The sequence below is a fragment of the Desmodus rotundus genome, chromosome 3 (assembly GCF_022682495.2).
Source record: "Desmodus rotundus isolate HL8 chromosome 3, HLdesRot8A.1, whole genome shotgun sequence".
Classification (NCBI taxonomy): Eukaryota; Metazoa; Chordata; class Mammalia; order Chiroptera; family Phyllostomidae; genus Desmodus; species Desmodus rotundus.
In genome coordinates this window covers 154,850,574-154,866,335 of record NC_071389.1, presented here as the reverse complement: position 1 = coordinate 154,866,335, position 15,762 = coordinate 154,850,574, and the positions used below count along the sequence as shown (strand labels likewise).

At 37.6% G+C, this 15,762-nt stretch overlaps 1 protein-coding gene and 1 pseudogene across 1 annotated transcript in view; one reads left to right on the top strand and one right to left on the bottom strand.

Annotated features, from left to right (window-relative positions):
• Positions 1–15,644, bottom strand: part of CCNT1 (cyclin T1) — a 36,597-nt gene extending 20,953 nt beyond the window's left edge. Inside the window, exons 1-5 of the mRNA XM_024575915.3 lie at positions 15,266–15,644; positions 10,729–10,810; positions 4,430–4,558; positions 1,941–2,001; positions 981–1,043 (exon numbers count right to left, since the gene is read on the bottom strand). Of these exons, the coding sequence (XP_024431683.1) occupies positions 981–1,043; positions 1,941–2,001; positions 4,430–4,558; positions 10,729–10,810; positions 15,266–15,426 (496 nt within the window). The 5' untranslated portion in view covers positions 15,427–15,644. The remainder of the gene's footprint in view (positions 1–980; positions 1,044–1,940; positions 2,002–4,429; positions 4,559–10,728; positions 10,811–15,265) is intronic.
• Positions 11,715–13,085, top strand: LOC112318676 (cytosolic 5'-nucleotidase 3A-like; annotated as a pseudogene).
• Positions 15,645–15,762: the final 118 nt, after the last annotated feature.

Sequence of the window (15,762 nt, the reverse complement as noted above, 5' to 3'; positions counted from 1 at the left end):
ATCTGACACTCGTTTTAAAATGCATCACGGGCATCCTCCTTAGAGTTTGACTCAGATTCTGTTGGGAGAAGGACGTAAGCATTTTTAACAAGTAACCCAGACATTCTGATGCGTGGGTTCACTGAGAAATACTCAACTAGGCGACAAACTAATTTGGAGGCAAGATCAGAATCCAAAGACCTTGATGTGTTTGGAAAAAGTGATGTGTGGTTTGTTTGTTTTTTTAAGTTTTAAATTGAGCAACCTGTGACTTAATCCTAACATAATCAAGTAGCAAAATATTTAATGTATTACCAAAAGAAAGTTCCTTCTTCCAAAACAAAACAAATGCTCTGGCTGACAGAACAATTTTTAATCTCCCGTAGATTAAATATTAGTATAAATCCATCTCTGTTTAAGCCTATCTTTGCTCAATGCCAACCATTTAATGCTTTCAAAATATAAAGAACTCAGAAAACTTTTGGAATTTTCAGATAAAATACACATAAGCAAAATTCAAAATAAGACCAATTATAAGTTTGTTCTAGAGAAGGCACTGAAATGCATGACGGTGTGTTGATAGTCTTGATACTACTATTTAAACTGAGTAAAGAAACTAGGTGTCATGCAATTATAGCTACTAAAATTAAATTAAAATTTAAAAAAAGTTCTGCCAAAGGATTGCCAATCATGGGACTAAGTTCAAATAATTTCTAAATGATCCTCTGGGTGGTCTTTAAGAATGTCTAGGACAAGCAACCCTAGAATCAAATTAAGATCACCGACTCCCAAGACACCCTTAAAATTGTTGTTAGTTATAATTTAGTGACTTTTCAAAGTCTGCCCCCAGCTTTGGCAAGCAATCTCAAGGTCACTCTCTTTAAATGGAGATCAACTAAAACACATTAATTAGCAGCTGTGTTATGAATTTATCCACAGCAATCATAGCCTCTAAATGGTAAAACAATTCAAGAGTACCGTCTCAAGCTGGGATTCCTTACCTCGAACAAGTTGAGTGCACTTTACCACATGTGTATGTGGGTGATCAATTGTTAGTTCAAAGCCTAAAAAAAAGTAACTGGTTAACAAGCTAAAGTACTCCAGGTGTTTTATACATCTTTTATCTGAGTCATCATTAAAGGTCTCTCTTATTTTCCTACCCCAAAATTGTTGTTCAGAGGCTGAGTCACACAAAGTATGCAGCATGCTCTTCTCTAAGAAACATTATCTATCTCCAAAGATGTTTATATTTTGAGCTAGAAGGTACCACTAAGATAATAAAGCTAATGCAATCTCAGGATCCCTGAAAACCAATAACCTCTAAACACAAAACAGTGTATGTGAATTCTCCCATCTACACCTTTGTTCTAAACTGATTACCAATTTAAAAAATAAATGCTATTATCTAAATATAATGACAGACTGTAAAAATCCATGGAAGGACAAGAGTTCTTTAAATAGTTTCTGCCATTAGTTATATTAAAATTAAATATTGCCAAACCTTAAAAAGTAAATCATAAATCCCAGGATGGGGGGGGAAAAAAAGACTGCTATTTCTAAGATTCAGCTGTGCCTTCGTTTTTTCTTCAGTATAGGCCACAGTAAAACTGAGCCCTATAACCTCTAAACGTACAAACCTTTCCGAGAGATTTTCCTCCTGCTTCCTATTTTGCAAATTTTAAAAACTGAATCAGGCCCTGGCTGGTGTGTCTCAGTGGGTTGAGCTCCGGCCTATGAACCAAAGGGTCACCGGTTCAATTCCTGGTCGGGGCACATGCGGGCTGGGTCCCCAGTTGGGGATGCATGAGAGGCAACCACACATTGTTTCTCTCCCTCTCTTTTCCCTCCCTTCCCCTCTGCCTAAAAATTAAAAAAAAAAATCTTTAAAAAAATAAAATAAAATAAAAACTGAATCATATTAATGTGCATTTCTTTAATGTTTTAAAGGGAAAGAAACTTACCTAAAGTCTGCAGAATTATGCTTTCTAATATCACCAAATCTTGAACTTGTTGCAGGTAAGCCTGCAGGTAAGACATAGAAGGTACAATATATAAAGTATAAGCAACTCTAACAACCCTTTCCAAGGAAACCAAAGCCACAAAAGGCAGGGATAGAGTTATGAAGTAGAGTAGGAACTGAAATTAATCTTTATCCCTAATTCAGTACAGATTCTCCTTTTAAATGAAAAAAAAAAAAGGTAGTATACTAAGATAAAACACTTTATTCATAAACAGATACAGAAAAAGCACCTGAGATCTGGATCATTTTCAGACTGACAGTTTAGGTTTTAAAGTTTATTTGATATAGATACAAGAAAATTTAAAAATATCTCTTCTTAAACATAATGAAAAAACATTTGTAGAGCCTTCCTACAGGAAATGTAGGCAGTCTCAAACATTTGACTCCCGTTAAAACTACCCCTTTGGGCCCTGACTGGTGTGGCTCAGTGAATTGAGTGCTGGCCTGCAAACCAAAGGTCACTGGTTCGATTCCCAGTCAGGGCACATGCCTGGGTTGCAGGACAGGTGTCCAGTGGGGCAAAGCGCAACAGGCAGCCACACATTGATGTTTCTCTCCTTCTCCTTCTCTTTCTCTTACCCTCTCTATAAATAAAATCTTTAAAGAAAAACAAAACAAAAAACTTCCCTTTTGGGATAATGCTAGATTTCCAAAAATTTATAGGAGAGTTCAAAGAAAAAGGAATAAACATTAATAATGTAAACTACCTCATTAATAATGTTTTGATATTGATTATATGCTGAAATATTTATGATTAAATAAAATATATATTATAGAAAATATAATAAAATTAATCTTACTTTTTTAAGTTAAAGATTTTAAATGAAGTGAAAATTTTTTAAATTATGTCCTGACAAGTGTGGGTCAGTGGGTTACGCACCTTCTGATGAACCGAAAGATCACTGATTTGATTCCCTGTCAGCGCACCTGCCTGGGATGCAGGCCTGGTCCCCAGTTGAGGGCATGCAAGACACAACTAATCAATGTTTCTCTCAAACATTGATGTTTCCCTTTGTATCTGTCTCCCTCCCCTCCCCACTCTCTAAATAGAAATAAAATCTTTTAAAAAAATTTTGTTTTTTAAATTCCACATGACTCCCCTTATTATTTCCATTGGAGAACACTGGCCTAGAACTCTAGGAGAACGAGACTTAGGAGTTAAGAGACTCTGTTAACTTTCCACTTAACTTTATGATCTTTACTTAAGTCCAATAAGGACTTCAACCATGCTAGTTCTCTGCTCCATATAGTAAAGAAAATATCTTCCCCTAATCACCTCATAAGGAATTGAGACTCAGGTGAGAAATTATGTAAATATTCTTCAGAGAAGGAAAAAACACAGGAAATTTTGTTAAAACTGCTTTATTTGGCCAATTCTACAGACCAGTGACTTTTAGTAATTAGTCTCAAACCTAAATGAAAGTCTAGAGCAATAATTGTTTTCAGGAGCTACTGGTATAGCCCAGAGAGAAAATGAAGGAAGTCAAGACAAATGCCATGCAAAACACTTAATTCACATAATTAGGACTTACTATCAACACACACATACAATAAATACCCCCTCCCCCCAAGCCCCACTTTCTCCAATTTGATCAGTAGAACACACAATTCTATTTATCTATTTGATAAAGGATGACTCGTGCATCCACTGTAAGAGACTTAATCTATAATTTTTCTCCAAGCACTTCCAAATGTCAGACCTCTTGATTTCTCACAACTCACCACTCCCCAGTCACTGACTTATAAAGCCAGGAAAGATGTTCCCTTCTTTAAGAAAGTCAAGATGGAAGGGAAAAAGAGCTGTATGTATATGCATACAGATGAAGGTCTGGAAGAATATAGTATACTAGCACTGTGGTCAGCAGTATTCCCCTAGAAAGCAGCGGGGAAATGCTTTACCTTTTACTTTAAGTGATTCTTAAGTATTTGGATTCTTTTATAATGAACATATATGACTTTTATAATTTCTAAGAAAGTTCTCTTAGAAACAGCAAATGGTTAAAATATATATAAAATATTAAAAAATATATATTTTTTACATTAGATGAAACACTGTCTCCGTATTTAAAGCAAGTGGAAAATTAATATACTGGGAAAATATCTGGGATATAGTAAGTGAAAAAACACAAAATATATACATGTATAGCTATTCATAGAAAAGCTGGAAATAATAATGCTTCACTTATACTCCATCTCTGGTCCACATTACATCTAGGTTATATATTCTTCTTTGTTTTTCTGCATTTTCCAATTTAACTACAAAGAATACAATTAACCTCTGCCATAAAATTTTTATGCTTTTGTTAAGGGAAAAACAAACACTAAAAGGTTCCTTTAACAGTCCCCATCTAGACTTCAATAAATCAAAGTTGTAAAACTAAGTTACAATCAAAATAAATTAAGAAAAACAGATGTGAAATTATCCCCTACCTCACTCCTAGTATCAGGAAGTGATTCCTGCGGATGGAGACAAGCATGTGCTACCTTGATGACGTGTTCCAATTTTTTGGGCTGCTCCTCCACTTTAGCTGCTAGAAATAAGGCTGCTGGAGCCACAGACTGGATGGAGAGAAAATAATCATATTTATTATTTGTTTATTGCTAGATCTAAAAGAGAACTAAGTCTCAAACCAGGTTCTTTGCTTCATTTCATCACCTCATTTATGCTTTTTCCTATACTTAAAATGCCCCCTCCCCAAATCTATTAACTATATCCACATTCTTGAACAAACTCTCATTAAAAGCTACCTATTCAAGCCCTGGCCAGGTGGCTCAGCTGGTTAGAGCATCCTCCCATGCACCAAAAGACTGACAGTTCAATTCCCGGTCAGGACACATACCTAGATTTTGGGTTTGATTCCTGGTCAGGGCACATGTGGGAAGCAACCAATCGATGTTTCTGTCTTTCTCTCTCTGGCCCCTTTCCTTTCTCTCTAAAATCAATAAACATATCCTCTGGTGAGGACTAAAAAAAAAAAGGCTAGCTATTCAAGAAGCCACTACATATAAATAAACAAACAGCTTTCTATAAATGAGATTCTTTATTAAGTTTGTATCAAAACTTTACATACTTTCTTTTATTTTTTTAAAGACTTTATTTATTTTTAGAGGGAGGGGAAGAGAGGGAGAAAGGAAGAGAAACATTGATATAAGAAAGAAACATGAATCAGTTGCCTCTTGTGTGTTCCCTAGGAACCAAGCCCATAACCCGGACATGTGCCCTGACCAGGAATCCAACCAGTGACCCTTTGCTTTGCGGAATGACGCCCAACTATCTCAGTCACACCGGTCAAGGCTATATACTTTTTTTAAAAGGAGTACATTGAAATGTCCAGAAAAGGCAAATCCATACAGACAAGTAGATTAGTGGTTGCTAGGGGCTAAGAGGAGAGGGGAATGGGAGTGATTGCTTAAGCGTGAGGAGTTTCTTTTTCTGGGGTGACATAAATGGTCTGGAATTAGATCATGGTGGTAGTGGCACAACTCTGTGAATATACTAAAAACCAGCAAATTGTACAATTTAAAAGGCAGAATTTTACTATATGAGGATTATCACAATTATACTTACATATGGAGGCATAAATCTTAAAAAATGAATTCAAAGTATAACAGTATATTCAAGAGGTCATACATAAAAGTTGAAAAAAGTCAAGCCAATACACAAGTAGATATCAAACTCAGACACTAAACAATATAAGAAAGTACAGCAATATAAAATACAAGGTCTGTCTGGAAAAGTTCCAATCATTGTTAATAAAACGAGAAGGGTTTGCCAACATTGATGTAACCTGGCAGCCAGGGAAAGTGGACTGGAATGCGCACGTGTGAACAATTACAACTTCACTATACTAGTCAGTAGGGGCGGTAGATGCCACAGAGCGGGGATGTCAAACTCATTTTCACCAGGGGCCACATCAGCCTCGTGGTTGCCTTCAAAGGGCCAAAATAATTTTAGGGCTGTATAAATATAACTACTCCTTAACTGTTAAGGAGTTGAAATTACATTCAGCCCTTTGAAGGTAACCCCGAGGCTGATACGGTCCCTGGTGAAAATGAGTCTGACACCCCTGCCTTAGAGTAAGCATGTGCACTGTGTGGCCATCGCATTCAAAGTGACTGAGCAAGTAGAGCAGCAAATCTGCATCACATTTTGCATTAAGCTTGAACATCCCCCCACAGAATCTATTTGGATGGGCCCCAGATAATGGGCAACTGGTGACTGGAAGCTTCATCACGACAAGCGCCCACTCATGCATCACGTTTCGTGCAGTTTTTTTGCAAAACATCAAATGACTAAGCCCCCCTACAGCCCGGATTTGGCACCCAGTGACTTCTGGCTTTTCCCAAAACTAAATCTGCTTTGAAAGGGAAGAGATTTCAGACCTTCGATGAGATTCAGGAAAATATGATGAGGCAGCTAATGGCAATTAGAACAGTGTGAGGCCCCAAGGTGCCTACTTTGAAGGGGACTGAGGTGTCATTGTCCTATGTACAGTGTTTCTTGTATCTTCTATCTTCTTCAATAAATGTCTTTTTCATATTACATAACTGGATACTTTCTGAACAGACCATATACATGTAGCCTGGTAATCTGGGGAACCTCAAGAAGTAGAACTTCTCTTGAATCTTAGTATTTCAATGAATCAAAGATGGCAACGACAAAAGATTTCGCCAGGAATAAAACAAATTTTATAGAATTGAAATACCTAGTTCATTTTAGTGAATAGAACTGATATGCATTCTAATGCAGAAGTCTCCAATTATACTCCAGGGATACATTCCAAGGCCCCCAATGGATGTCTGAAACTTCAAACACTACCAAGCCCTACACAGACAATGTTTTTTTCCTATACATACATACCTATAATAAAGTTTAATTTATAAATTAGGAACAGTGAGAGATGAACAACAATAACATAACAAAATACAACAATTAAAACAATATACCATAATAAAAGTTACGTAAATGTGGCTCGCCTCCCACCTCCTCCCAATTAAGACGGCTAGTCTTAAGGAGGGGGGCTGCAAAAGACTTCATCACGTTACTCAGAACAGCAATTAATTTAAAACTTTTTTCAACCATGGTTAACCACATGTGGCTGACCATAAGCAACTGAAACCGCTGAAAGCAAAGCACAGATAAGGGGGGACTACAGTTCTATCTTTGCTGTTCTCTGTTATACTTTGATAGAACCGATTTTTCTTCACAATTCATAGTAACAATTCTCTTCCTTCATATTTGTTGCAGTTGCACATGGAGCTTGCTATGTACACATTCCTAAAGTTTAGGATTAAGGAAAGAACCAGAGGAAAATGAGCTTGAACAAATGTATGGAGAATCAAGGCAGGAAGCACATTTTCAACACTAAACTGAGTTGTTATAACTCAGTGATACTGATGTGGGACACAAAAGATTTTTAACAAGATTGACACTAAAGATTTTAGAAAAATATGTAGAGTTTAAGAAATATTTAGGAAGATTAATCTGGTGGTAAGTAGTACTGAAAGAAGGAATAGGATACACTTAAATTTTCACAAAGAAAACAATGTAATAATCCAGACAATGGAAATAAAATTTAGAGTAGGCACTAGCAGTAGAAATAAAGAAAAAAAGTTTCCTGATATTACTTGGAAAACTAATAGGGTTTCATTTAAATACGTGTATATTTGAATGCAGAGAAAAAAATTCTAATGGGATATGCTCCAAGACGTTAACAGGATTATCTCTGACCTGGAGATTATAGGAAAACCATCATTTTCTCCTTTACTCTGTTTCCTCTTAATTTTATGACGACAATAAATGTAAACATCCATTTACAGGGAGAGAAATCAGTAACACTGTAAAAATTAAAAGGACTTTTAAAACTGATTGAACGGAGGGAAAAGGAAAAGGACAACTCAAACACTAAGATTTTAAGCCTCCAAATTTGCCTTCAAGGGGCTAAAAATGTATTTGAAAGGAACTAAAACATGGTACACAAAAAGGGGCTGACAAGGCAAAACTGTATCTCAGTCAGTGTAAGCCTGAAAAAGATAAAATTTTAATCTAATTTTTGTGCAAATTAGCCAAACAAATACTCACTTCTCCTCATGGAATCACTTATCAAGCTGATCAAAGCCATTTACCCCCCAAAGGCAGTTTCTCAGAGGAATTCGTACACTAGGTAGGAGTGTAAGACTTTTCTCCATTTTCAAAGAATTATAATGCCAACTAGTATTTGTTTGCTCTGTGCAGGCACTTTGTAAAGTAATTCATTTAAATCCTATTAACTACTTACTCTATGCAGTAGGCACTATTATTGCCTCCAAAAAGATGAGAAAACTGGGGCCTATGGTAACTTGCCCAAAGCCATACAGCTAGTTAAGCAAGGCACCAAGGATTCAAATCTAGACAGGTCTGACTCCTGAGCCTGTCCTTTTAACCACTAAGCCTGACCTCCTAAGAGTTAACTAGTGTAAAATACACCCAAATTTGATAGCCATTAAAGTGTAGCACCTGTACTTTAAAATACATAAAATACAGCACACATACTAAGTTGCTCACCACAATTTTTACATTTCCCCACTTGAAAACACTTAAAAGCGTACATATAGAAAATCAGGTAACGAGGCTCAGTTTCTTCTCAAGAACAGAGTAAATGTTAGGCCAGAATTTAAGTGGAGGAAAAAACAGTAATTTAATCACATCCACTAAAGAAATAAAATGTATTTCAATCAAAAGGCAAGTTTTCTACCTTCATTGGAAACATACTGTATCTTGATCTGAGTATGCATATATACTTGATATATAAAATAATGCAGACAGTAATTTAGTTGGACACCGTATCTTTGGGCTTTACTGTATGTTATACTTTAATAAAAAAAAATTTTTTTAAAGCAAGACACTCTAGGCTCCAAAACACTGTCAACAAAGGAACCCAACAAAATGAGAAAAGTATTCACAACACATGGCTAGAGATCTAATATATAAAGTGGTCATATAAATAAGAAAATTAAAATATAAAATAGGGGCAAAATGAACAATCAATTTTTAAATTAATTCCTCAATTTCATGAGAAGAACAATCAATAACCAACAGGCATAAGCAGCTCAACTTCACTAATTAAGAAATATAAATTAAGAAAATAAGTTAGGACTCCCTCTATCTTGTTCACCACTGTAACCCTAGTGCTTGCTGACAAGCAGTTATAACTTAGTATTTCCCAAAGTAACAAATATTTGTTGTTAGTGAGTACCTAGAGGAAAGGACCCTCTCCAATGGTGCTGGAAACAATGTATATTGATGTAATCTTCCAGGAGGGCAAATTGACACAAGAAGTTTTTAAATGCATGCCCTTTCACATAGCAATTCCACCTATAGGAATTTATATTAAAGTAAACTAGAGCCCTAGGTGTGGCTCAGTGGATTGAGCACTGCTCTGTGAACTGAAGGGTCACTGGTTCAATTCCCTGTCAGGGCACATGCCTGGGTTATGGGTCCAGTCCCCAGCTGGGGGCACACAAGAGGTAACAGACAGATGTTTCTCACACCTAGATGTTTCTCTTTCCCCCTCCCCTCCCCTTTCTCTAAAAAAATAAAATAATAAAATTTAAAAAATAAAATAAACTAGAAACAACCACCCAAATATCCACCACTAGAGATCTGGTGAACAAATGATAGCGAAACCAAAGAAATACGATGCAGTCACTTAAAATAATGAAAAATCAGTATAAAAAGATGTCCAATATATACTATTAAGTGATAAAGGCAAGTTAGTAAAAGTAGTATAGTAAGAAGCGATTTTTATGAACATACATAAATCCCAGTATATGTACAGAAACATGGTCTGGGACGCCATATGCCAAAACATTTATCAGTAGTTACCTCCAGCCCTGGCTGGTGTGGCTCAGCAGACTGAGTGCCAGCCTGCAAACCAATGGGTCACCAGTTCAATTCCCCGTCAGGGCACATGCCTGAGTTGCAGGTCAGGTCCCCAGTAGGGGGTGCATGAGAGGCAACCACACACTGATCTTTCTCTCCCCCTCTTTCTAAAAATAAATAAAATCTTAAAAAAACAAAAAGAAAGAAAAGTTATCTACAGCCCTGAGCAGCATGGCTCAGTTGGTTGGGCATTGTCCTGCAAAGCAAAAGGTCGCAAGTTCAATTCCCTGTCAGGGCACATGCCCAGGTTGCGGTTTCAGTTCCTGGTTGAGGTGCATATGGGAGGCAACCAATCTATGTTTCTCTCCCTCCATTCCCCTCTCTCTAAAAATAAATAAAATCTTAAAAAAAACAGTCATCCTCAGTCATCACATAATGTACCTCTACCTTCCCCCTCCAATCTGTCATCAACTGGAATTTTATCAAAGGCTCTTAAATCTAAATAACTTATATTCACTTGTTTTCCTGTGACCATATTATTTCCACTTCAAAAATTACACTTAAAATTAAACACAGTTTCCCCTCAAATGCTACTCTCCCAACCCAAATGTTAAGTTTAAGTGTTCAACAATCTATTTTTTATCAACAACTCCACCTACTCTCAGGATGCACTCAATCTACCAAACTACTACACACTTCATAGGAAAATTGGAAGGCTGGATTCAGAACAGCAACGTGAACATAATGAAAGTGACCAATTCTAAATTCTAAACCTTAGATCCCAGTTCAGCAGCAAAGATCAACAAAAGAAATATGAAGGTTGAATCAATCACAAAAGGAGTACACCACATAAAAAATTTATACTTACATTTCGATGGAACTGCGTAAAGGACTGAATCATGTAGAATCGATGCATGTATACTATAGCAGTGTTGATAGTCAATTGTGAGCTAAAATGTTCAAGTTAAGGCCCCAAAACAGGCAGGCAGTACAATTCCCAAAAATACAACCTCTCTACCCTCCCATAATGAGCACCGTAGATGCTCCCAAATGAAAATCATACTTACTTCTCCACCAAATTATTAACTACCAGTTGACACTGAGCATACCTTAAACATAACAGATATTCAATATAAATCTGCTGAATAAACAAGCAAGCTTATCAGCACATGTGAATCAAGAAGGAATACAAACAAAACTATATAAGGCCTAAACTTGTCACTTGCCTACTGAAAATCCTGCAACAGTGATTCATTAGCTCAGGATACCTCTTTACATGATTGACAATGTCCTCCCTGACCTGGCCCCAGAGATATGTTTCACTGTCACCTCACCTTCTAATCTCCAGCAATTAACTTTTCAGTTCCACTTCTCTCTTGACAACCAAGCCTTCTCATAATGGTGATCCCTGGGACCAGAAACACTGTGGAATGATTTGATATTCATTCACTAAGAAAAACTTTTCAATGCCTTATTTCTAAAGACCTCAGAAGACAATGTCGAGCATGCAGAGATGAGGCAGTCCCACAATGGCAACAACCTTAATAACAACAAACACAAAAAAGAAAGGGCTAGGATGCACTGGAACAGAATTTCATACAGAAGGTTTAACTCTTTGACTGGATGCTTAGGAAACAAATTGGATAGTGGCAATAAAGAAAACACCTCTTGAGGTGAGTACTTAAAACACAAACATTATATAGTCAGCAACACATTTAAATGGAAGCTATACCCAAGGATAATTTTTCACTTCCATACTGAAAAGAACTTTAAAATTATTTTAGCCTTTTCTGCTACAAAATGAGTGTATTTTATGACAAAAAGGATTGAATGCTTAAATTCTTTTTGGCCCCATGCATAGACCAGACGGCCGTGGCAAGGGTGGGCCATGGTGACTAGTGCCAGCATAGGCACCCTGGTGGCTGCAGGGGTGCTGATCCACTACATATTCACCTTGAAGAGGACGACAGGGCAGAAGACCAAGATCACTGAGATGCCTACATCCAGGCCCTGCATCTCTAGATATTGTTTACCACCAACACTGTTGTTCTAGGATGAATTCGAGGAAAGAACTCAGGAGTACCTTATAGAAGACCAGATAACCAAGAAATGACTAAGATTCTGCTATACATGTGAAAATGATGCCAGAATTCCAGAAAAGTTCAGCTCACATGAAGATCCCTACAAGAGTAGAAATTATCTGTGGTCTTATCAAAGGAGGAGCTGTCAAGTTCAGATAACAGACTTTGACAGAGTAGATCTTCCTACAAAGGAAAAGATGTCCACGTCATGTCATTGACAACTGTAAACTGATTTCAGATGAAATGTCAAAAAAGTTACCGTAACTGAAGGAAAAATATTATGCTATTTAAATTGATCCTATTCTTACCCTTATATGATAGAATGGTAAATTACATGGTTTGCTTATTGAAAAGGTTTTACCAAAACCTCAAGAAACTGTGAGAGAACCTGTCATTATGCCCAAGGAATAGAATTTCTCTGATAAGCTCCCACATAGCATCCCTGTGTTCATATTTTCATTGGTGTCAGTGATGTACTAGAGATTATTCATCAAGCTGGTGTTTATTATCCAAATGTGAAAGTAGTGTCCAACTTCATAGATTTTGATGATAGTGGGGTATTCAAAGGACTTAAAGGAGAACTAATTGATGTATTTCACAAACATGATGATGCCTTGAAGAACAGAATATTTCAACAAACTAAAAGACAACAACATAATTCTGCTTGAGACTCCCAAGGAGACTTTAGGCAGATGGAATAGACAATGTTGAACACATTCTGAAAATTGTATATCTAAATTACAGAGTGGGTGAGCTTTTGGAAAAGTATATTGACCCTTATGATATTGTTCCAGTAAAAAACGAATCATTGAGTGTAGCCAACTCTAACTTACAAAAGATTTTGTAAACAAGCGATCTTCAAGACCTCTCTCCTATGGGTGAAACTGATGCAAGAACAGCTAATTTGTTCACCTTGCTGCAAGACTCTTATTTATATTCTTGCTCTGCAAGTTTTTCTTTACATTACTGAAGTACTGAGTTGGCCAAAAACTCCGTATGGGTTTTTTTCACAAAATAAAAGACACATTTTCCATTTTCACCAGTAACTTTATTGATTTGGATATTTTTGAGTATGTTGGCTATCTCCCATGTGGTATGTTGATTGTTCTCAGTGAATGTCTCCATATGATCTCTATCAACTTCACCTGGTCTCCCCCACCATGGAGCATTGTCCAGCAAGAAATCTCCAGCACAAAACTTCACAAACCACTTTTGACATGTCTGATCAGTTACAGCACCTTCTCCATACACTGCACAAATCTTGATTTGCATTTTGGTTGCATTTTCACCTTTTTTGAAATAATAAAGCATAATATGCCAAAAATGTTGCTTATCTTCTTCCATCTTCAATATTAAAATGGCTACGCAAAAACTCACCAATATGGTTAAGTTTTTTATAATGCAAACTGATATGACAGCTGTCACAACACACTATCAAAATTGTTTTCAAAGAAGTTAAAGACAACTAAGTGCTACTAGAGCCATCTTAAGGGAAAAAAACCAAACGAACTTTTTGGCCAACCCAGTATTTTCACACATGTTGAATCCATCAATTGGAAACTCCTTTTTCTCCACCTCTCTCAACAGACTCCACCCCATATTTTTTAACATTAAAATACAAAAATCTTCCTTTTTGTCTAACATCTTAGCAGGCTGCAGTGGTAGCAGTTGCTCTCCAAGTTTCGCTATGCTGCACAAGGACGACAAGAATAGATGCCGGAAAGTCAGTAAAGAAAATACAAAGACCCAGTAAACAAATTTGGGTGCAAGGCCAAAAGAAGTGGTCCAAAGGCAAAGCTCAGGACAAGCTCAATAACCCAGAATAGTTCGACAAAGCAACATATGACAAACTCTGTAAGAAGTTCCCAACTATAAGCTTATAAGCCCAGCTGTTGTCTCAGAGACAGAAGATCCACGGTTCCTTAGCCAAGGCAGCCATTCAGGAGCTCCTTAGTAAAGAACTTACTAGTTTCAAAGCACAGAGCTCAAGGAACTTATACCAGAAACACCAAGGGTGGGGATGTCCCAGCTGCTGGTGAAGATGCATGAACAGGACCCACCAGCTGTATATTCTAAAAAATAAAACTTTATTAAATTTAAAAAATCTTAAAGTTAAAATTTGAAAAATAACTCAATTTCCAGAGTGTTTTTTGTAGTTAACATTATGATATTTTTTGAAGTCTTTTTACAATGAGAAAGTTTGTGTAAGTTTAGAAAGAGGTTTTATGAAATGGTGAAGTAATGTGTATGATTTTAAGTACTGCCACTTGTGTATTCTGTATGAATTATGCTGATGGTATCACCATCCACTGAAATTTTGTAATGTTGGTTAATTTGTTTCCGGGAAAATTGGTATCTACCAGAAAATATTGGCACTTGGTGTTTGAAAAACTGCTGGTATACACGTTGAAGTACTTACTGATACTAAATACGAAAAGCCAAAAACTGCTTGGAGGAAAAAAAATCACTACCTCATCTTTGAAATATGAGACGAACGACATTAGCACTCTGAGTATGTTAAAAATCCATTATTCTTTTTTTAAACTGTGGAGAATTTTATGAAAAATTTATTTATGCCTAACAAAAGATATGCCAGAAAGCAAGATGTTAACAGACTGAGAAAAATGCTTCCAAAACCTCATCACTTTTCAAGTTTTTTTAAGCCGTTAGATCCGTAGGTCTACAACCCTACAAACCTTAACTGACATTCCCCCTTCCTTTGAAATTCTATGAAACTCTTAACAGTAGCTATTTGAGTGCCACGCACTGTTGGCCATAGTAATTAAATGCAAGAGGTACCACCTCATTTTACAGACGAGAAAACCAAGAACTTGATAGGTTTCTTAAACAGCTAGTAAGTGGGAAAAACGGCCTTTGAACCAAAGCTGGGCATTAATTCTAGGCCACCCTTTCTAAGACCTTCAGGTACTGAATTTCTCAATTCAAGAGACAGTCATCAACGATAAAACCTTCACCAAACCTCTAGGACACAGCAGAAAAGCAGAATCTCAAAGTCACCACAACAGGAGATCAGAACACACCGAAAAGGGCACAGGAAGGGCGGGTTAAAACACAAAGCCGGGAAGCACACGAATTCCCGGCAAGGTTGGAGGTGGCACTGGTGAGCGAGCGGGAAATTAACTCCGCCTCGCCACCCTCGCGCGAACACTTAACTTCAGCCTGCCCCATCATAGTCTCTCCCTCCTAAACATCCAGCCCCTGCCCATCTTCTTCTTCCCCGTTCCGTCCCTGACAGCCTGAGGCCTGGACACTAGAGCAAGGTGGGAATAAGTCCAAGGCCGAAGGCCTAGGCCGCAAGGATACACGTTAAGACGTTGCCCCATGTCCTGGAGCAGATTGGCCGCCTGCTGACGATAAGAAAGTTCTTTATCTGGGTCCAGACCAAAACGACGGGATGGGCTATTTTCCAGCTGTTCTCGAGTAAAATACCACCGTTTGTTGTTGTTCTTCCTCTCTTCCTCCATAGTGCTTCAAGCAGAAGGCAGCGGCGAAGGCTGCAAGCGCTTCCTAGCGTCACTTGAGCGGCGACACACATCCGCTGTGCGGGGGCAACTGCGCCGTGACGAACTTCCGCTAAGGGTAGAGGGCTAGGTTGCGACACGCTTCCGGCGAGGAGTATAGTTGAAATGCCTACTTCCGGAATGGACCAGGAGAAAGCCTGTAGCCGAGTAAACAGCCAGTAGGTAAGCAGGAAAGACGTGGGGTCGAGGACGCAAGCGCCAGTCATGTGACTCGGGAGGTGGGGCGAAGTTACACATTTTCATTCAAAAAAAAAAAAAAAAAAAAAAAAAAAGCACGCC